Genomic DNA, 22,211 nt, shown 5'->3' on the forward strand with positions numbered 1-22,211 from the left:
ACACAGATCTAATTAACAATCTTTCATTAACGGAGTGCAAAGAGGACAATACAGAGGAATGCAGCGCTAACAAAGCTCTGTTTGACTGATGTTCTGTAAGGCAGCCAGGAGGATCAGTCATTGTCTCTCTGTGATTGGTGTGTTGTCTCGCTGCTCCGCAGCATCACCGCCAGCATCACCGCCAGCAACAGGGGAATTCTCCCCCGCTGCTGTTTCGCTTTGCCTGCAGAGAGAGAGGTTATGAGTGATGACTAAACAAAAGCAGTTTTTTCTGTAAAGTGTTTTATAAGTTTTCTGACAGCAGATTTTCAAGTGGATATGTTTTAATAACCCAAATGCTGTCCATAAAAAGCATATTGCTGCAGTCCTCAAATCCTGTCTTCTTTCTTGGTTCGTGTTTTTATGTCACTGTAAATTATTCTGGCCACCTTTTTCCAGGAAATCATATTTATTGGTTGCAGTTATTATGCACTGCGCAGTCTTGTCTGCGAACCTTTTGGAAATATCATAAAAAAACTTTATGATATTGTTTGTTTCCCGGTGCATGAGCATAAGCTAAACTTATAGGCTATTTTGATATTGTTTGCCAAAAGTGAAAGTAAGATACACAGTTAGTGATACTCTTTTATTATTAAACTTTTACCCCTCTACGTGTCAAATGTGGATATGTGTGAGTTTCTCTCTTTATAGAACAGTTGTGGTCACCTTGACTTTATGTCAGTTATACCAAAATGTAATAGTGACAAGTTTTCCCAGCAGAAATAAGAGTCACCACATCCATAAAAGTTTTCACAGACCTCCAACAGCATTTGTATACTGTTCACTCGCATGTGTTGGTATTTCTTTTTATACACTGCATCTCTGGTCGCAACCACAAAGGAACAAATAAGGTTAGGTGACTTATTTCACTTATTTCAGTGTCGTAAAGCAAAACTTGCATAAAGTACCCAGTGGCTGGCTATGACACAATAACAATAATTTGCTAAATAAGCTCATGTAAGCATAGCATTGTGGCGGAAAATTGAGGCGGCAAAGTTTTTTATACAACATCAATGGAAAACCTTCTGTTAATTGAACATACAGTAGCTGTGCAGGGTTGGCTGTATAGACAGAGCTGGATATATGAGAGTAATCTACAGCTCCACAAATGTATTATAGTGTCTGTGGTGTGGAACTTGGTAAATGAATGTTAGTAGAGCTTCAAAACTGTTTTGAAATATCACAAGCTGTTTAAAACCAATAGCCACATCACAATGAGATAGTGCTAACATTATGTGTGGTGGCTTTGTGCAAAAAAGAAACCTAGAATCTGTTTCTCAATGTTTTCAGCCACATCAGTTAACGTTGATTGTTACAGTTACTTCTAACATGAAATATGTCCTACACTCAAAGAGTGTGTGGCTTTCTGTGTGTGTGTGTGTGTGTGTGTGTGTGTGTGTGTGTGTGTGTGTGTGTGTGTGTGTGTGTGTGTGTGTGAGAAAGAGAGAGAGAGTTTCTATGCATTTTTGCATGGGTGTGTGTGTATGTGTGTGTGTGCATGCGTATGTGTGTCTCCCTGCATTTCTTGGGGGAGTTGGGGTGGGGGGGTTACATCCCAGACGTGTTACCAGGGTGACAAGGTGCTCCTTGCCGCCGTCGGGTCTCGGCCAAGTTGGGCGCCATGGTGACTGGGTGGTGACAGACACTGTGACAAGTCCACTGAGACATCATGGATGGGTCAACCTTAAAAGTGCACACACAACGAGCGTGCGGGCATGCATGTAAGGCGTGGACTTACACATGCACTTGACACAGGCACTAAATAGTTAAGCCCCCATAAACGAATATGTGGATGCAAGCTTTTCACATATTACAGGAGAACATAAACACTATTTAGATGTACAGTATGAGAAGTGCAAGCAAATTATCTGTGTGTGTGTGTGTATTTGTTACATTAATAATTTGGTTTTAAAGCAGCAGGATGTCATATCACTTGCTTCACTTTTGCTCTGTGTATGTTTCCATACTTTTGTTTCGCCTATTAACTCGAGCAAAAACATACCGTACAAATGGTTCTTGCCTCGCAGCCTGCGTTGTTGGAAACACGACATGCTTGCTTGTTTTGTTTTTGAATCTGTGTTCAATCCTGAGTTTGATAAATACATAGTAGAAAAGCACATGTATAACAACCCTGACAAAGCAAAACTAACAAAGGAAAAAACATTCTAACTTTAATGGAAAGTACAAACACACACGCATACACACACATGCACGAACACATATACACACAAACCTTGACCAGGAGACAGGAGAAGCCAGGAGCCACAGTTTGAGCATCCTGCTGTGAAGGGTCACAACCCCTATCAGACTCTATGTCAGTCTGTCTATTGTGCTTTGGGTAGAGTACAAACACACACACATACACACAAGCAATGCTATAACTTACATGGTCTCCATGACAATGGTGGGGGCGACAGTAAGGCGGCAAAATGGCGCTGTACTGGCTGCTGAGGTGTTATGATGAGACGACCAAACGTAACCATCAACACTGCTCCGACGCAAGGCGTAGTGACATCATGTTGCCAGGTTTGGTGAAAACTGGGTTTATGGAAGAGGCCGGTGTTTTAAAGTGTTTTGTGATATGTCATTAGAAGAACATTCAAAGTTCAATCAGGTTTTACTCAAAACTGCAGACATGTTTGTCTGACATGTAGCCAGACCATCTCTAACACATAATCTGTGCACACAGTCTGCACATGAAATACAGTTTAAATCCATCTGTCACCACATCCTGTCAAACCACAACCTGATTCAAGCTCTCTGTGTGTGTGTGTGTGTGTGTGTGTGTGCGTGTGTGTGTGTGACTGCCCAGAAGGAAGGCAGACCAGTGGGATGGTTGAGGAACTACAGTAGAGCTCAATCTTAGTTGTTGTTGCTTCACAAATTTGCTTCTCTTAGGTGAGAAGATTTGTTAGAGAGCAACATTTTTAACTTGTAATGGAAATAAATAACTTTGCTTTCTTTGAGCCAGCTGTGAGACAAGTGCACAAAGAACATCTACAAAGTGCAGGACTAAAAAGAAAAATGTATATATTTTATTTGCACAGCCAATATAATTAGAATTTATGACCCTCTTTAGTTTCCCTTTGTTATGTATTTAGTAAAAGCAATATATTGTGTAGTGGTACTACTTTATGTTATAAAATAGAGAACACCAAGTGTGGTGTATGCGCGCATTGATATGCCTGCGCCCTTGCAAAACATGTTAAATAAAGTAAGTTACTTCAACAAAAAGGTGTTGTTACCATAGCAGTTAAGTTATAAGAGAGAACATAACACCCTTGTTATTTTTTTTTATTTAAACCTTGGCTCAGGTTTGGGGTGGCTGTAGCTCAGGTGGCAGAGCAGGTCAGCCACTAATCAGAAGATCGGTGGTTTGATCCCAGGCTGCATGCCAAATATCCTTCCCCAATCCCATCACCAGTGTGTGAATGGGTGAACGACTAAATGTAGTGTAAAACGCTTTGGGGTCCTCAGGAACTAAGTAAAGCGCTTTACAAATGCAGGCCACTTACCATTTAAACAGGCATGACATTTTATGTAACTTATGTTAATATACTGAATTATGTGGCTTAAGAGAGAGCAGCAGCAAAGGTCAGCTGATTAAACAGACTGTCGACCAAAAAAAAAATCTGCAGAAGCCCAATACTCACTTGATGATTGTGATTATTACGCTGCCTTACATAAAAATAGCTTCAAGTACACACCAATAACAGGTGAGTGCCTGCTCCGCTCCCAATGGTCTGCAGTTACTGCTAAGTAATATCACTTAAAAGCGTCTGAGTATCACTTTTAAGTCAACCGGTGGAATTCTCTGAACTGAAACAAAGCATGCTTCAATTCTTCCTTTCTTGATCTCCTGTAGCATAGAGATACTGAAACATCCATCCAACAACCAAAAAGAAACACCAGATACATCAGAGTTTCCACAAATACACCAGTTATTTAAATTATCACTGTGATCTTCATCTAATGCCATAAAATTGGCAATTGACAATAAAGTTGTTATTTCTTTAACAACTTTATTGTCTCTGCGCCCATTAAAATGGGCAGTACCTTGCACACAGAGATTTAATATAGAAGAACTAGTTTGACAGTTCTAGGACTGTATAATGATAGGTTTTTTTTAATATATAAGGATGAACAAACTGTATTCTCCCAAAGTGGTACTTAAACGAGAGCAAAGAGAACACACCTCCAGAGGATGCTGAAGTTACAAAAGGAAGTGAAGGAAACTTTGTAGTCCTTTATCCCATCTCAAAAAGAATGTATCTGCTGCCACCTGCTGATCTGTGAATGTGTGACAGTGTTTGGCTCTTTTTCATGTATTTTGTTTTTAAACTCTGGGGGATTTGGTTGCTGAGTAACGGGATATTTATCAGATTATGAGGACAAAATAAGTTTAAACATCTTGTATGCAAAAATGCATATATACATTTGATCTAAATGTGTTTTATACACAGTACTTTGCCAAAGTCTTGAGCCACCCCTTTCATTGGGAAGATGGGAAAATAGCTGCAGGAATTCATGGAAACACTGCTAACCGTACAGTACATGGAAATACAGGATATAAAGCTAGAACAGAGTTTGTACAAATGTAACAGGCTTTGGTATCACACACACACACACACACACACACACACACACACACAATGAAATCTCACTATTGTTGGTTTTAAAATATCCTCCTCAGTTGGATTTACTTAACATATGAGTTTTTTAAGTTTACTTAAGTTATTTGTGTTATTTAAGTAAAATTAAAAAGGTTATTTCAAATGTTTCCACCCAACTGTGTTGAGTAACTCTAAAGAAATTGACTGTTGTACTCTAAATTTTTAAACTGAGTGAATGTAAAGGCATTGAGTATTTACAGTATTTAACTGAAATAACAGATAAATAAAGTCAAAATTAAGATGTTTCATATGAGTTACTAAACATAGTTGTGTGAAACTACTTAAGTAAATTAGAAAAAAAAAAAACATTCTTTGAGTTCAAGATGATCCCACACTGCTTTTATAATGTTGAGGTCTGGCCTCTCCTTCCAGGTATGCTTTTACTGCATTGGCAGTGTGTTGGGGCTCACTGTCATGCTGAAAAGTGAAGCCATCCCTGATCAGATGCTTTCCAGATGGCACTGCATGGTGGATCAAAATCTGGCTGTACTTTTCTGCATTCACAATTCTAATGGTAAAGCAATTGTGATAAGATCTAAGATCTCCAACACCACTGGCTGATATCCAGCCCCAAACCATAGCAGAGCCTCCATTGTGTTTTACAGATGGCTGTACACACTCCTGACCCCCTCCCTGCATCCTGACAACAATTTGGATTCATCACTCCATCAGACCTGTTGCTACTGATTTTCAGTCCAGTTCTTGTGTAATTTGGCAAACCTCAGCCTTTCCCCTTTCTGTCTCTTCTTTGAGCATTCTTCTTGACAGCCACCCTTCCAGTGAGACCATTTCTGAGGAGACTTTGGTGAACATTATATGGATCAACTGGAGAGCAACATCAATCTCTCAGGTCCCGTGTCAGGTCTTTCCTGCATTTCTTTCCTATTTTTCAAGGACATAACTTTTAGATGCTGTTTGTCTGCTATAGATTTTTAAGTTTTTAAGTCTGCCACTTCTTTTATCCTCCACTTGCCAAGTTTCTTCCGTTTTTAAAGGACACACTGCACGCCATGCCAAGATGTAAACAAATGATGTGTTTTTGTGCCTAAATATAAAATTCAAAATTGGTTCTTTGCTAAATGGTCTGTTATGTGAACACTCATTCATGCCTGCAATTAGGTGTATTTTTGTGCTTGAATGATTCATTGGTCAAGCCATCGTGTTAGTGTTAAGTGGCTTAAGAAACGACTACAACAAAACTCCATTCATTTGAAAACGGTAAGGTAGAAGGAAGGACTGAACTAAAAATGAGTGGAAAATCTGCCTTTGCCCAAATAAAAACCTTGAAAGCTCTTCAGAAATCCCAGAGCACTATTACTCAAGCACAATTTCAAATATACAATAAAGTCTGGCTCCTTAAAAGCAAAATTTAGAAAAAAAAAAGAGTTTCTAAGGACTTCATGCGTCAAGTCAGGGGATAAGAGCCTTCTCCTGACAGAGCCAGATTTTACCTATTGGGTATTATCTGGGGATAAATGGCATATAGAGCAGGAAAATTTGTTGTATTTAGAAGACTTTGGAAAAAATGTATATTCCCAGTATAAATTTATATTTATATTTCCCATTAAGAGTTCTCGTGTTGGATGGTTAAACGCAGAAGAAATAAGTTATTATTGCTTTGATGGTAATAAATACATTAATGAAAACAGAACATATCCTTCCAAGACAAATCTGGGTTCACAAAAACAGGCATTCCCTGTAGGCATGCAATGCTATTTGTTTTCACAGTACATCCAGCAGTTTGATGTTCATGATGGAAATTATTATTATCATTATTATTATCATCATTATTAATACTGCACCACGATTTACTTAGAATTGCTCATTTTCAACGCTCTGTACACCCCGACGACCCCATTCTAAACACATTTCATGGACTTGGCTAGTACCTGTAAATTGCATAGTAATTACAATTTAGAAAGACATGTCTGTATCTTTGTAATTAGCTCATACACAGACAATTTAAAACAAAGTGCATATTGCAGTTAATGATCCATACATTCAAATGATATGGTTACCCACAAGTGCTACCGGGTGTGTAATTTTATACACCAGTGATTTCATAAGCGACGTCAACACTGCCGTGAAAATAATGAACCTCCTTCTCTTCTGCCCACTAGTGGAAAGGAAAACGCTGTGATACCTCACGGATGCATTCATATGTATTTATATTCGCGATGAGACGCTGACACTCATTACACTACCATTAGCCCTGTAAAACTCAATGTGAGCGAAAGCGGAAGTATGCTACAGAGTACCATCTTGACTTACCGATGAGTTTCCGCCCACTTCTTCCTCTTACCAATGAGCTGTGCCGGCTCGGATTCCTCCAGGGCCGAGGGAGTTCGCGGGAAACCGGGTATAGTCGGGATGCAGCATACATAACTCGGGAGTTTAACAGCTTTCTTTGTTACAAAACCCGTGTGACATTACCGATCAATTTTAAGCTAATGCCGTTAAAAACGGAGCAGTGACACAGCTTTCTTACCCTCTATGCTAATATCTGGTGCTAGTTAGCGAGCTGTCACATCGTGCATCACGTTGTGCTTCATACGGCTGAACAGGAAAAAAATACGGCTGAGTAGGAAGAGACAAAGAAGTGCCGCTGTCAGGCACATAAAGGACCTGGTAAAATGAGTCTCTTCAATTTAGACCGGTTCCGTTTTGACGGGAGGGCATGCAGCAAGGACCAGGTTAACGGGTCAAAAAGTCCAGAGTCTGAAAAGGAGAACAAACCAGGTAACCAGCAGCTACATGTAAAGGCTAGCTCTGCATTGCTGATAGCTAGATGTGTTGAAATGCTATTGTTAGCATTACCTGTATCACTTTAACAGCTCAGCATGGCTTTCCCCCGCAGCAGTATTAAGGTAGATATTTAGAAATAATGCTTTCAATCTATAGCTGGCCATTTACACAATCAAATATTACACGTACAGCATAAAAGACAACAATGTTAAGCCATTTCAGAAATCCTATTAGAGATTTGAGATGATGTCAGTCTAATCTTCATCTTTTAGCAGCATACAAACACTAAGCTCAGTATTATGATGATGTCTTGTGTACCAGGGTTCACAAGTCAACCATAATTACAGGATTTGGTCCTTTTCATATCCACCTTCTTTAACTTCAAGTAGTTCCATGCATGTGGTTATGTTCCATGTTTTGCCAAGAAAAACGTAAAAGCAGACAGGTGTCATACAATTTGTAGTATCACTGGTCTTCTTCACTGGTATTTTTCCTGCAAACATTAATTTTAATATATCGAATGAAATCTCTTTGTCTGCTGTTAGGAAAACATCTACCAACATGTTTCTGCTGTCTTTTTTTTCCCCAGCCCAGACAAAGCCTGTCAAAGCCCCACCAAAATCCGTCGCCCGAGGAGTTGTTTTTGAGGAAGTCTTTACTGTTGATTTAGAGGAGGATGAAGTCATTTCTGAACCAAAAACCAAGATGTCATTAACAAAAAACTCCAAGTGTGTATATGCTAAAATAACTAGTAATTATTTTTTTCCCCCCAAATGTATGCATTCATTCACTGATCCACTGCATATTTTAGAGTTGTTATCTTTCTTTTATAGCAAGCCTGCTGGTAAAGCATCCCAAATTGTATTGCTGGATGATACGGACGAGGACAATGAATTGGATGACAAATTGAACAGACTAATGGAGATGTTTCCTGAGCTGACAAGACTGGATGCGCTGGAGGTGAGTTTCAATAAAAGGTTTTGTATCTTTTAGGGCTGCCACGATTACGTCGACTATCAAAATCGTCGACGGCTGATCGTCGTTTGAAGCTTTGTAAGATCACAACAGACGCAGGAATAAGTAGTAGGATTTAAGAGTGTAATAACGGACTGAAACAGAAGATGGCAGCACTGCATGTACAAGGATACCAGCTGCCGTTAAACCGTGAAGAAGAAGAAGTAGCTCTGTCCCAGAATTCATAGCGCAACCCAGCTCAGTTTCCAACAATGGCGGCAGCTAGTTAGTTTTAATATTACTCCTATTATTCTTTCTGGGTCACAAAATAAACATTTAACATATGTTCAGACAAGAATGTAGCTGTGTAAACCTCAAATATCTGCTCAGTTTATCAAGACACCACATATTTTTAAAAGCGCTCCGACGTTTTCGGAGACGTCTGTTACCCACTAGCTCGATAGCTAGCCGGGGACAAGGCTCACTAGAGCCCGTGAGAACACCGGACTCCCGGCAAATCGTTTTCAAACCCACCGCCGTCTTTCGCTACTCAGGTTAAACATATATAAGTCACTTAGATAACTTAAAAATGTTATTGTTTGACTTTTTTTTAGTATTTTATTTGTTCCTGAGTAAATCGGTTTGGCTGAGATTAAAGTTAGTTTTTACACAGCTGAATAAATGTCAAGAAGACAACTGATTATCAGAAGTGTGAGATGCTCGAGAATATACTCCGGTGTCCCGTTATATTTTAGATAGCAAGGAGTTTATTAAACTTCACCGAAACAATTTGCAAATTTCATTAAAATTTAATAAACTACCATCTTGTCTTTATTTTTAGTTAGCACATACTTTAAACACTTAAAGCTGTAAGCTAATGATAGTTATATAAGAGCAGATGCATGCTGGTTCAATTGACCCTGTGCACGAGAAAATGCTAACTTCCTGGTTTGAGACCGGATGTGGGGTTGTACATTTCCGGTAGCTTAACTTTGCGGTCAATCGCTACTGCGAAGATATACTCCAAAATCATATCCAAAACGGAAAGATCGCGTTAAGTTACAAAGAGCAGAAGGTGGGAACACTCACCACTGTTGTGTCATAAAAAATCTAATGATCAATTTTGACATTTAAGGAGTTTAGATCGATCAGTTGTTTACATCACTCAACACAAGCAGAACTGCATTACTGCAGCAGAAGACACATCGTCCACATTCAGAAGCACATCTCTGTATAGTGACTGGTCTTATGATTTAAACAGGCAAATGTTCAGCATTCAAACTACAGGTGAAGAATAGTCAAACCAGATGTTTCCCCGTTATGTCAAGATCAGCTAGTCAAGTACACACATACACAGCATGTTAACAAACCGTGAAAAAAGCCACACAAAAATGAATGATTGTTGGTAACGGTTTCTATACATTAGTATTTACGAAGGGTATGTTGTGACTTACCTTAAAAATTACAGCGGTCCCTCACTATAACACGGTTCACCTTTCACCTCGCTGTTTCGCAGATTTTTTAGTGCAAGTTTGCATGCTTATTTTTTTTTTACGTCACCTTGTGTCCTGCGTCCTGATCGCTGCAGACGATCTCCTCCGTGACGTCTCTCCTGTACAGTACACAATCGCTGCATCGATCGCTAGCAGTGTGACTCTGAAGTGCAGTACTGTATGTCCACGATGTCCACGAAACGTTTTGCACCGTCAAAAAATAAAATTGGCTACTTGATTTCACCTATCGCTGGTTATTTTTAGAACATAACACCCGCGATAAACGAGGGACAGCTGAGAAATATAACATTTGAATCCCTTTTCTCTTTTGCTCTGAAGCGTCTATAGAAATGTAAATCGCCGCTTGATTCATTCATTTGCTTAACTTGTTTTGGACCGTAAACCAGGTGCGAATAGGACACCGGAAACAAAGCTCCCCACAGGAGTTTCCGCACCGGAAGTAGCATATGCTAACGTGCACATAGTCAATAAGTTGTACGTTTTACGTCCAATGGATGCATGATCTGATTAGTCGACTAATCGCAAAATTAATCGGTGACTAGTCGACTATCAAAATAATCGTTTGTGGAAGCCCTAGTATCTTTATGCATTAATGCCAGTTTCCAAGTATAAAACATTAGGGGTGAATGTTTTTTTTGGGGTTTTTTTGTGCTAATAAGAGCTCAATGGTCTGTCCATTTCAGGCTACATTTTTTTAGCTAATTCTTTGCTCGGTAAATAATCAGCTCACTAATGTTTACAATTGATTTTCTTTAACCCATGTTCATTTACTTTAGTTAAATTTGTGTGTGGCCTGTAAACTGCTAGCATTGAATATAACTTCTTCATAGAGAATACCTAAAATAAGTTCTATATTTTTTATGTATGCTTTAGAAATTATTTAGTGTTTAAAAATCAGAACCAGCCTGCTGCCTGTGTGTTTTTTTTTGTTTTGTTTTGTTTTTTTGTTTTTTTTTGTTTTGTTTTTTTGTTTTTAATTCAATTTCAGCACACTTCCCAAATGTAATATTTATAATGGTGATTGAAAACTGTATTTATATATTAGCCACTTCAAATGTAGTCACTGTTCATTAGACATGATCCCTTCGGTTTTCCTTTCAGATTGTTGAAAGTACAAGCACACTGGATGGGGCTGTAGCTGCTTGCCTTTTAAAATATGGTGATAAAGAAGGTAAGTATTTATTTTACTTTTCATATTGAGGTTTATTTTATAACTTAAAGGGAAATCTTTAGTTCTACAAAGAATATACCAAATCTAAACTTATAGAGAGTAAGTAAGAGTAAAAAAAAAAAAAAGAAGCAATTATTAGGTGTGAAAAATAATTATTCCAAATATATGAGCATGTTATTGTAAAAATAACATCCTCTTAAAGTGATTAAAGTAGATAGATCTGTTTCTTAATTAGTTAGATTTATTAGGAACACTGTCTGTTTTGTCCTCTCAGGCCCGAGTCAAAGCAGGAAGAGAAAGCAGGATGGAAGCAGCAGCTCTAAAGACAGTGTTGAGATTCAACCTAGCAAGAAGACAAAACCATCAGCGGTAAGCCTTCTAACTGTGTCTTAATGGTTTAAAATGGGAAGAATTGTGCATCTTTGCGACACTAATGGTGACTTCAGTCATGATACAGCATGAAAACAGTGTGCACAGAACACTGAGAATACTTTAATTTTCTTTTAAACAGAACAAAAGCGTGGTTTACAAGAACTGACTCACATTTCCTGCTTTGTTTTGGTTTTTTGTAAATTAAAATGGTAATTTTATTGCATTTTTTAACGGACAGGCCTCTGATGAGGAAGAAAATGAGGACAAAGAGCCAAGCTGGGAGAAGCAGGACTCTATGGTCAGAAGACTGCAGAAGAAATTTCCTGACCAGGACAAGGAGGTGAGTGAGAGACGTCTTAAATTCACAATGTCACAATTAACATTTCCACTGATGTAAAAAAATATGTTATAAAAACTGTATAAAATGGCCTGCAACACTGCAGTAAAACGTAAATGTGTCAATGTGCCACTTTAGTTCGGCTGGTGAGAAGGCAACCCTTGCTGTAGTGTCCTGGTTCAATTCCACCCTGGGAATTCCCCTTCTCTCATTGGCTCTGCTTTCTTTTTTTACATGCCACAGTCCTAGAAGGCCAACAAGTAAACTTGCTTGACAAATTTATTAGACCATGACCAAGTGTATGGTTTTTACCACAGCTGCCTTCTACAATGGTCAATCCACCAGTATGTACAATGTCTTTAAGTGAAAGTTTTTGTTTAAAACAAGATTTCTAAAATGTTTGTTTTCATCCCCTAATAAATGTATTAAGCACCGTATAAAGGTGGAGAAGATGTAGTTGAACACTTACTGATGAGTTCAAAGCAAATTACATCGACACAAAATAGTAAGAAAAGGAAGTCGGTCAAAATTACAGCTGTTTCTGAAACAATGTTTTGTGTTAGTTTGAGGGCTGATCTGTAGTCTGTGTGTTGTAGGAGCTGAGGATGGTGCTGCAGGAACATGACTGGAATTTTGAAGATGCTCTGCAGGTTCTACAGATGTTCTCAGACACAGGTGCAAACACAACAGCTGTCATCTGAATATTTTCACTGTTTAACAAGCAGTTTATATGTACTTTCAATTTAATGTTGAAGTGCTTAACTGGTTCTGAAACCTCCGTTTGTTTTCTGATATTAGATAATACAAGTTTCAGCTCGCATGGGTCAGAAGGAAAGGTATCCAGCAAATCAAAGAAGAAAGACAAGTCAAAGAGAAAGCTGAGGCACCAAAAAGACCAGAAAAATGGTGAAAAGAGGCAAGATTATGAGGAGTTTGAAGACCATGTCAGTGAAACGGAGGATGACAGTACAGATGATTCTGAAAATACAAAGGACAGTGAAGATGATTCTGACTTGGAAGACAACGAAGACTCCAAAGAGAAAAGTGCCACTCTGTCTTCTTGGATTGTAAGAAAATCTGGTCCAGCGGCTTCATCATCCTCTGCCAACAAAACTACTACCTCTTCCTCGCTGAAGCCCTCTTCCTCTTCATCTGCTGCCCAGACTTTGTCCAGATTTGCCAGTGGAACCAGCATAGCTAAGAAGCAGGCGGCAGAGAGAAAGAGGAAGGCGCATGCCTCAGATGAACATGTCAGTTCAGAGGGCGAAAACGACTATGAAGACACAGTAAGCAGCGAGTTTGAGGATTCAGATGATGAGCTGGACTCTAAAGTAGGCATGACAGAAGTGAAGAAGGAGATTCTTGCATTCTTCCAGGATGCATCACTAGACGAACTGTCACTAATGTCTGGGTGCTCCATTAAAAAGGCACAGAAAATTGTGGAACTGAGACCCTTTAAAAGCTGGAAAAGCTTGGTAAGAGGCCATGTGTTTCTAAACAAGAAGCATGAAACCACAAATAGATTTCCAGCAGATTATTTATGTTAAATAAAACAGTTTGATAGAGTTTTTGTCCGAAGAGGTATAAAAACAAAGGGCTGTATTCACAGTCTATAATCATCTGACTGAATGCAACCTTTTGTTTATGCTGTATTGGCTTGTTCTGCAGATAACATGCTCTGTTCAGCACAATAGTTTTATCACAATAGTTTTCTTTTTCTCAACACTTCTATCATCAGAGGGTAAATATGCAAAGATGGATAACCAAGATTTATCAGGATGTGTACAAATAGAGTAGTAATGACTCCTCTCTATATTTAGTCAGATTTATTTGTCATGTTAATTGTTGTTTGATGTTTTTCTCCTCCAGGTTGATGTTCTCAATAAGAACAATGGACTTTCAGAAGACTTGCTGGTGGGCTGCAGAGTCGTCCTCAAGGAGAGGAAGGTTGTCCTGGGGCTGATGTGCAAATGTGAGACGATTTCATCAAAAATGGTCAAACAAGTCACTCAAGTGATGGAGAAAGGGACAAGAACCATGAAACAGCCCAGAGTGCTCAACACCCAGTGAGTACAGTGTAATTCTTGAAAACAGTTTGTGAACCATCTTAAATTTCTTAAGTTTTTGTGTAGTATGACCAACATCAGATTCTAATGCAGGGGTTCAAAGTAAATATTCAGAAACGTACTTCTAGAAATTAAAAGAAAACTATCTCAGAGTTCAGGCTGTGTTAAAGACTAATGGGGAAATAATAGTTCAGTGGTGGTAGCGTGTGGGCTGTTGTGGGAAGCTTCAGACTATCTGCAGAGAGTGTCTGTTGTCAAATTGAGGCAAGTGTCAAAAATATGTGGTACAGCCGGTCTGTGGGCCGCTCTTCCATGTACTGTTATTGGTTCATCTATCAGCCATGGGGAAGAATGAAGTTACAACATATAAAGAGCTGAAGTGAAACAGTGTTTAAAAAAAATAAATGTCTCCACTGCAGTCACTGTTTGTACTTTTCATGCTATATTTTTTAATGGGTTTTTGTTTGCACAATTATTGAATGTATCTCTATTCCCATTTTCCTAGGAAAATATAAAAAGACGAGGGTCAGTTCAAGACATTTGTGCAAACTGTCGATTGTTTCAATAATTTGTAACCAAAAAATTTAAATTGCGTTAAAAAAATCAGTTCTTTATTATGAGCAAGATTGTTAAAAATGTCTTTACAGAACTTTAAAAAATATTTTGTAACTTGATAAAGGAGGCTTTCTGTTGTCATTTCAATGTATAAGACAAGCAAATGTGATACAAAAAACAAGCGAGTATTAGAAAGAAATGTCTGAATGTTTTTGCTACTGAGTGAAAGCTGAACGATCTTTAACTTAACTCTCCGATGTTGGAAGGAAAGTGCAGAATTTGCAAACAGTGTAGGAACCAATGTAGGAAGACTGAGGTGATTTGTGACCTCAGAATGAACTTGGCCTTAACTGCTGTTATAACAGCTTTTCATCATTTTTCCATAAATTATGCATTACGACTTAATGAGTGAGTCAGGGTGTGTTTGGAAAAAAAAGACAGACCCAGTTCTTTTTCTCAGTCTGTAATTATTGTTGTTCTTCAGGTTCCAGCTGAAACCCTATCAGCTAATTGGGCTAAAGTGGCTGCTGCTTCTTCATGAACACAAATTGAGCGGTATCCTCGCTGATGAAATGGTGAGGCAATAAGCTTGGGACCTGTTGTTAAATGTTAAATCCGACATAAGTTTGTATAAGTTTGTTTTTTTTCTTCCCAAAAAGTATAAATATGGATACTGAATTAAAGCAAATGTGTTGTTTTAGCCTAAAAATGGCAAGAGAGCACTGATTTGTGCAGTTGGTCAACATTTTGTTCTTAATATTGTTGAGAAACAACAGTGTTCAAACATAAGTGTTTGAACACTGTTGCTACTGTTTGTGTCTCATGTCTGATTGTATCGCTTTGTCTCTTTCACTGTCCAACCTGCAGGGTTTAGGGAAAACTATCCAGGCTATAGCATTTCTAGCTCAGCTGTACCAGAATGGTATTGAAGGGCCTCACCTCATCACTGTGCCTTCTTCTACACTGGGTAATGAACTCCACATGTCACGCGCTTTGCCACTTCACTTTATACCGTGTAATCTTTCAGCTTGAATAATAGTCCACATAGATAGATACTTTATTGAAATTATAACTTGAAAATTGAAACAGAACAATATACATACAGATTTTTATCTTCATTAACATTTATGGTACAAACTTCAATATTTCCATCTAAATCTTTTTATTTATATAAAACCTAAAGAAATGACAATTTCTGACCTGTGTTGTTTTCAATCTGTCTTGTAGATAATTGGGTCAGAGAGATGAAACTCTGGTGTCCAGATCTCAAAGTTCTCGTCTATTATGGTAAGGTTCTAGTTAATTAAGTGTTGCTAGGAAAATTAACTGAAACAGTTTTAGGAACTCGAGGATTTGTGTTCTGTGGAGCATGTTGTTCACATGTAAATATGCATAATCTGTGGTGATTGTTAGAAGTTTAGCTGGATGTCACATGTCTGCTGTGTGCACTTGCACAATTAAAAAAGTTTTTTTTAAATTGTGCATTTGATTTTTGCTTCAGAATGTTTGTATCTGACCTTGCTTAAAAATCTAATTTCCTCAGTTTGTAAACAAAGCATTGTGTTTGTGTTCCTTTATTCTGTATAGGATCTATAGAAGATCGTCGCTACCTCAAACATGACATCCTGAATGGAGATGTTGACTTCAATGTCATTGTGACCACGTAAGCAAACACAGATCACTCATCATTTTAGCAAACATGCTACCAGGAGATCGAATTAGTGCAGTCAAGTATGAGCTCCTGGAGGAAACGATAGAAACTTTTCACTCATACCTTTGCTTTTATTTCATTTGTTTGTTTCTTTACAGTTATAACTTGGCAATAGGAAACGACAGCGACCGCAGCCTGTTTCGTAAGCTGCGGCTGATATATGCCATTTTTGATGAAGGCCACATGCTGAAGAACATGAACTCTTTGCGCTATCGGCATCTTATGGCTATTAATGTAAGCTGACCTCTGTGTAGTCTTTTTTTTGTTTTTTTTAACACCACTGTGGTTTTTCTTTGTTGCGCCTAACGGGGTTCGGTTTCTGTCTGGTTCCCTGTAGGCAGAGCATCGCTTGCTGCTGACAGGAACTCCGTTACAGAACAACCTCTTAGAGCTGATGTCTCTTCTGAACTTCATCATGCCATCTATGTTCTCCAGCTCCACTACCCAGCTCTCAAAAATGTTTTCTATGGTAAGTGTCTGTCAAGTCAATTTTGTTTTGACAGAAGTGGGGTTTTTTGTACTTTTTAAGCACTAAATAACTCCAGAATTACAAGAAAATGCAACTCCTTTCTCTTTCTTCTTATGTTAAACTGTAGTCGGTCGTGTCTTCTCTTATTAAATAAGAATTTGAGTGATTAAAACAGCTCAAATACCAAAACAGGTGCTGCATCAAGGAACAGGGTTTGAAAATACACTTGAGCCTCTGAAATTAACTGATTATTCAGTGTCCCCTGGTTTTCACTTTAATTACAGACAAATGTCATGATCTTCTGTTTCACAGGTTAAAACAGTGCAAGAAGAACATGCAAAATCTGTTTAGTAGTAGCGTGTTCTGTTGTTCTGTCTCCTATCTGACTCAAATTGCTTGTTACATTGCATGTTAGAAATCACATGAAGAGCAGAGTCGTTTTGAGAGGGATCGTATTTCTCAGGCCAAACTCATCATGAAACCTTTCATCCTCCGACGGATCAAGAGCGAGGTCAGTTAATCTGAGAAAGTTGCACATTTGTACTGTACAAGTATTATGAGAATTTCAAGTATTTGGAATGAAAGCCTGCATTACAGCTTTAGTTTTTTTTTGCCCAAGTTGTGTGAAACTCTTAATAGTAATGAACTTCAAGTCATAATTGAGTTAGAATTAAATAAATATTCATACACTTTCTATGAAAATCCTTCTTGTCTGGAGTTGATATTATTTAAATGACTATTTGGCTAAAAGATAAGCTTCCAGGAAAAACTAACAAACAGTAGTTTTAATCATACACATTTACAGGGATTATATGTACTAATTAACTAATGGTGCTCCTTCCCCCCCCCCCCCAAGGTCCTTCAGCAGCTTCCAGCAAAGGAAGAGACGGTGGAGTTCTGCTCAATGAGTGAGAAACAGCGGGGTCTATACCAGAACCTCTTTCAAAAGCTCAAATCCACCACGAATGGCGAAAGTAAGCCCCACATTAAATGAACTGGGTGGAATTAGAGCTCTTTAGTATAACTCGGGATACTATTTTACAGTAATATAGAACAATGTTTGATTAATAATTCCTGACGTGCATCTTCTCTTCAGAGCGAGAGTTGTGTAATGTGATGATGCAGCTGAGGAAGATGGCCAACCACCCTCTGCTTCATAGACAGTACTACACCACTGAAAAACTAAAAGCCATGAGCAAGCTTATGCTCAAGGTGAGGATACTCCCCGACAACCACTGTTTGTGTTCTTTATTGTGTTTCATTTGTCTTGTTGGCTGAATTATCGATTAGCTCATGCTAAGACAGTGAGCCCGCCGTCCACATTTCCGAAGAATCACTACTATGTTCTGGAGACTCCTTGTTTTTGTGAAAGTTGCACACAGTGATCACCTAGTAAGTCTTTGCTAATAGTGTTCAAGTTCAATGTCACTTTTGGTGGTTTTCAAGGAAATTTGATTCTCATTAGTCATTAGTTCAATACAACCAATGACATGAAAACATCACTTTCTCTGCTTCACACATTACAACAACCTTTGAATCGTGAAGTTATTGACATTCTGGTTTTTCATTCTGTTATCCAGAAACGTCTTCAAGTTGTGATATTTAGCTTGCAGATTTGGCTCACAACACCAAACATTTAGATTTCTTTGCCATCATCATTTTTTTGGATCCTGGTACGCTGTTGACTAGCTGAATGCTGGACTTTGATTTAGTACATTTTCATACATTTTGGGTCGTCTCTTTTTCTCTCTCCTCAGGAGCCAACACACTATGATGCAGATCCTGTTCTGATACAGGAGGACATGGAGGTGATGTCAGATTTTGAGCTGAATCGTCTGTGCCAGCAGTACTCCACTATCAGCTCCTACCAGCTTGAAAATGATCTCCTGCTTGACTCTGGAAAATTCCACCACCTTACAAAGCTGCTGGCCTCACTTAAAGAGAAGGTAGATAGAAATATACCGAACCATTTCGTTCTGCGTTTTTGATTTTTGGAGCACAGGTTTAAGATTTTTTACAGCACAACTTTCCTGTCGTCATACAGGGGGACCGAGTGGTATTATTCAGTCAGTTCACCATGATGCTTGATATTGTGGAAGTGCTGCTGAAACATCTTATGCATCGTTACATCAGACTGGATGGATCCACACCCATAGCGGACAGGTGGGTTTCAAATATTGAAATAAGATCATTGTAGCTAACAAGGCATCAAGCATTTGATGTTATTAGGTCTAAATCTTTTCCTTTAAAAGTATTTATTGGACTTCATTCTTGCGGTTCTCAGTCATATAGGTCAGCGGTCCCCAACCCCCGGGCCTCGGACCGGTACCGGTCCGTGAGTCGTTTGATACCGGGCCGCGAGAGTTGAGGCTCAGGTGTGAAATGTATGGTTTTCAGGGTTTTTATCGGTTTTCAGCGTTATTTTGTTATCGTTTTGATCGTTAACTCGGTTTTCCTGGGTCTTTTCACGTGTGTTATGAATAAATTTTCTTTTTTTCGGTACCGGTACTAGTTTTATTTTGTTGTATTTATCCGCGACACCTTAAAGGCCGGTCCGTGAAAATATTGTCGGGCATAAACCGGTCCGTGGCGCAAAAAAGGTTGGAGACCGCTGATATAGGTCATGCTTATCTAAGGAGCATGGAAAGAAAAGCGACTAGACTTCTTTAAACTTCTTTTCTTTCAAGAAGTCCAGTCACTTTTTTTCCCAAGCTCCTTAGATTCTAGTTATTCTATGTTCTGCAAACCAGTAGAATAAAATTGTAACGTGATTTAAATGTAATATCTAAAAGGTCACGTTGTGCACATGTGAATGTCTGTACAGACACTTTGACTGGAACTTCAACAACATCAGATATTACATTACAGTAAAAGCACCTTAAATCCTGCAGAAGTGTTTGTTAAAGTTTAAGCTGTTTCAAAAGTTTAGCACATCTGTTATTCTAGCTGTTGCATCAGGTAAAAATGTGTCAAATTGAGGGAAATGGAAGCAATGTCTGTTCAATTCAGTTTGTACCCACCTGTAGCTGTTAAATGGTTTTCTTTCTCCTTCAGGATTGTGTTGATTGATGAGTTCAACACAGACCCTGACATATTTGTGTTCCTGCTGTCAACCCGTGCTGGCGGCCTCGGCATAAACCTGACCTCAGCTAACGTTGTGATTCTACATGACATCGACTGCAATCCCTACAATGACAAACAAGCAGAGGACAGGTGTCACCGTGTGGGCCAGACCAGGTTAGATGGAATCTGTGTACGATCCTAGATATATTTTACCCAACAATGTCTTGTGATTGTGCCTTATCATGTCAGTTACTGGGCAGAAAAGCGTTTTGCAATATCAATGCAGGTTCTGTTGGGAGGAAATTCTGTGGTTAGTATGGTTGCACACATGCAGTGTGTAGTGATGGATCTACTTCTGTGTATCAGAACTGTACAGGTGATTAAGCTGATCAGTAAGGACACTATAGAGGACTGCATCCTGCAACTGGGCAACAAGAAACTAAAGCTGGAGCAGGACATGATCTCATCTGAACAAAGTAAGGAGATATTTAAAGATATGTGCTGTACCTATTTTCACCGAAGGTTTCTCTAGTAGATAAATTCAATTAGATAAATGCATTTGTTTCGGTTTTTAAAATAAACATGAAAAAAATACTCAAAACATAAAAAAAACAGTAGTGAGGATTTCATTAAGAAGTTCTGGGCTTTAAGGCCCAAAGTGTGCTTCTGTTCTTTTAAACATGGTCAGCTGCTTTCACAATAAACTCCTGCAAATTTTGTACGAGTACCAAATTTGTCAGAGAGATTATTGCCCCTCACTCACATCTGTGCTCTGCAAGCAGACACTTTGAATTTTTATTTTAGCAAGTAATACTGTCTGGCCATCTGACACTTCTCTTTCTCTGTGTGAGCACCCGAATCGATACTCTATTTTGCTTCTTTCTGTCTTTGAGTGACATTTTTAAACACCACAGCTGCTATCTTTAGCTTATGTGTACGACATATTTTTGTCAGATAAAGGTTGCAAGCCTCTGACTGCAGTGTCTACATCTGTAAATATTTGCTTTTGATTTCTGTTAAAACTCCAGCTGACTTTAAAACTGGGCCAAGTTTTTGGGGGGTTTTCTGTTTGGAAAGTGCATGAATTCCAGGAGCAGTTATTGGATTAACCTGATTCTATTGTGGAAAATGTGGGAAATTGATTAACATTATTAGGCAGGTGAAGTGCAAACAATAATGAGGATTGAGAAAATAATCACAGGAAAATGTAGATATTTTTTGCAGTGTGTACCCTGCCTTTTGTTAACTGGAATAGGGTTAGCTAAGTTGGTTAGGATAATGCAAAAATAATGCTAACAAATGATTTGTCCTTTAGGTGTTGAGGGGACCATACCTGAGGATATGGCATCTTTGATCAAAGCCTCACTGGGACTGTGATACACAAACATGTGAAACTTGAAACTGTACAAATGCATTTGTATGGAGTCTCCTGAGATTTCGGGAAGACTTGAGTATTCTGACTGAGCTAACACCATTGTGTCTGTACTTGAGAACTGCTGTAAACCATAAACTGCCATGCAAACACTGAAATCCGATAGATCAGATTTACAGTGTGACATGGCAGCTGTGCCTAAAACAGTTTTTACATACGCACAGTTTTTGCTCTCACTTTGACTACAAGACCAGTATAAACTGCATTTTAGCCTCTGCATTTTGTAAGTGTACCAAGCAGTAAAAACTTGAAAGAGTGTGATTTTTAAATCTTTAGTAATAAAAAGGTATTTAAAGTACACTATCACACTGGTCTCACAGAATTAAAGTGTCGTTTAAGTTTAAACATATGCAGTGTTGCACTGCTCCCATTCAGATGCTTACTTGCTAAACTTTGATACAGGAAATATTTTAAAATCTAGGACTTAAAGAAAAAGGTTCGAGCATGGAGAATGGTGGATATATTTTCACCCGTCGTTCCATACAGTGTTCAGAGAAATACAGTTCAAATAGCAAGTATACTGAAAATGTTGTTCACATTAAATTCCTCTACCATTTCTGATTTAAAATTTGTGGCTGCATCACATGCATATGGACTCTGTCAGTGTTAAGTGTAATGTCTTACATTTCATCCTGTTGTCATCTTCTAATTACATATTTAGGAAAGGCAGACTGCATCAAGCATAAGGATATTTTAATTATCCTGGTATGTAAGAAAAAACCTATGGTGCTTGAATTTCTTTCATAGCTGTTTCTACTCCTTTAATTATCGTGCCGAGAGAAGACTTTTCTATTTAAGGAAGCAGCTGCCGCATTCGTGTACTGTATAAGTAGATAATGTGTTGTTATTGTAAAAGTGTTACTGTAAAAGCTTTTACTAAGTCATTTGTATGTTTGTTTGTTTGTTTGTTTGTTTGTTTTTTTAGTTTCTTGTTAAAACTGAATAATAAATATTGGAATAATTGTTTGTGTGGTGTCTATAACAATGCACCAGTAGAGGGAGCCAATGACAATTTTTTAACTATTATTATCAGAGATTACAAAGATCCTCCCAAAGGCCAGAGTTGGTAACGGTCTGTAGTAGTATACATTGCTGAACTATAATTACATT

General features: G+C 38.4%; 1 protein-coding gene across 1 annotated transcript; it reads left to right on the forward strand.

Moving 5' to 3' along the window:
* Positions 1 to 6,890: 6,890 nt before the first annotated feature.
* On the forward strand, positions 6,891 to 22,065 carry smarcad1a (SNF2 related chromatin remodeling ATPase with DExD box 1a). The gene is made up of 23 exons (XM_084946531.1): positions 6,891 to 7,451; positions 8,047 to 8,185; positions 8,291 to 8,417; positions 11,027 to 11,096; positions 11,371 to 11,465; positions 11,707 to 11,808; positions 12,402 to 12,480; positions 12,604 to 13,280; positions 13,675 to 13,871; positions 14,911 to 15,001; positions 15,294 to 15,393; positions 15,654 to 15,713; positions 16,014 to 16,089; positions 16,236 to 16,371; positions 16,475 to 16,606; positions 17,022 to 17,117; positions 17,463 to 17,580; positions 17,703 to 17,818; positions 18,364 to 18,552; positions 18,651 to 18,769; positions 19,661 to 19,843; positions 20,036 to 20,145; positions 20,985 to 22,065. The coding sequence occupies exons 1-23, from the start codon at positions 7,346 to 7,348 to the stop codon at positions 21,044 to 21,046; spliced, it is 3,180 nt and encodes a 1,059-aa protein (XP_084802657.1). The 5' UTR covers positions 6,891 to 7,345; the 3' UTR covers positions 21,047 to 22,065.
* The last annotated feature ends 146 nt before the right edge of the window (positions 22,066 to 22,211 follow it).

This window comes from Perissodus microlepis, chromosome 12, assembly GCF_051167445.1.
Source record: "Perissodus microlepis isolate ML-2025 ecotype Zambia chromosome 12, ASM5116744v1, whole genome shotgun sequence".
NCBI lineage: Eukaryota > Metazoa > Chordata > Actinopteri > Cichliformes > Cichlidae > Perissodus > Perissodus microlepis.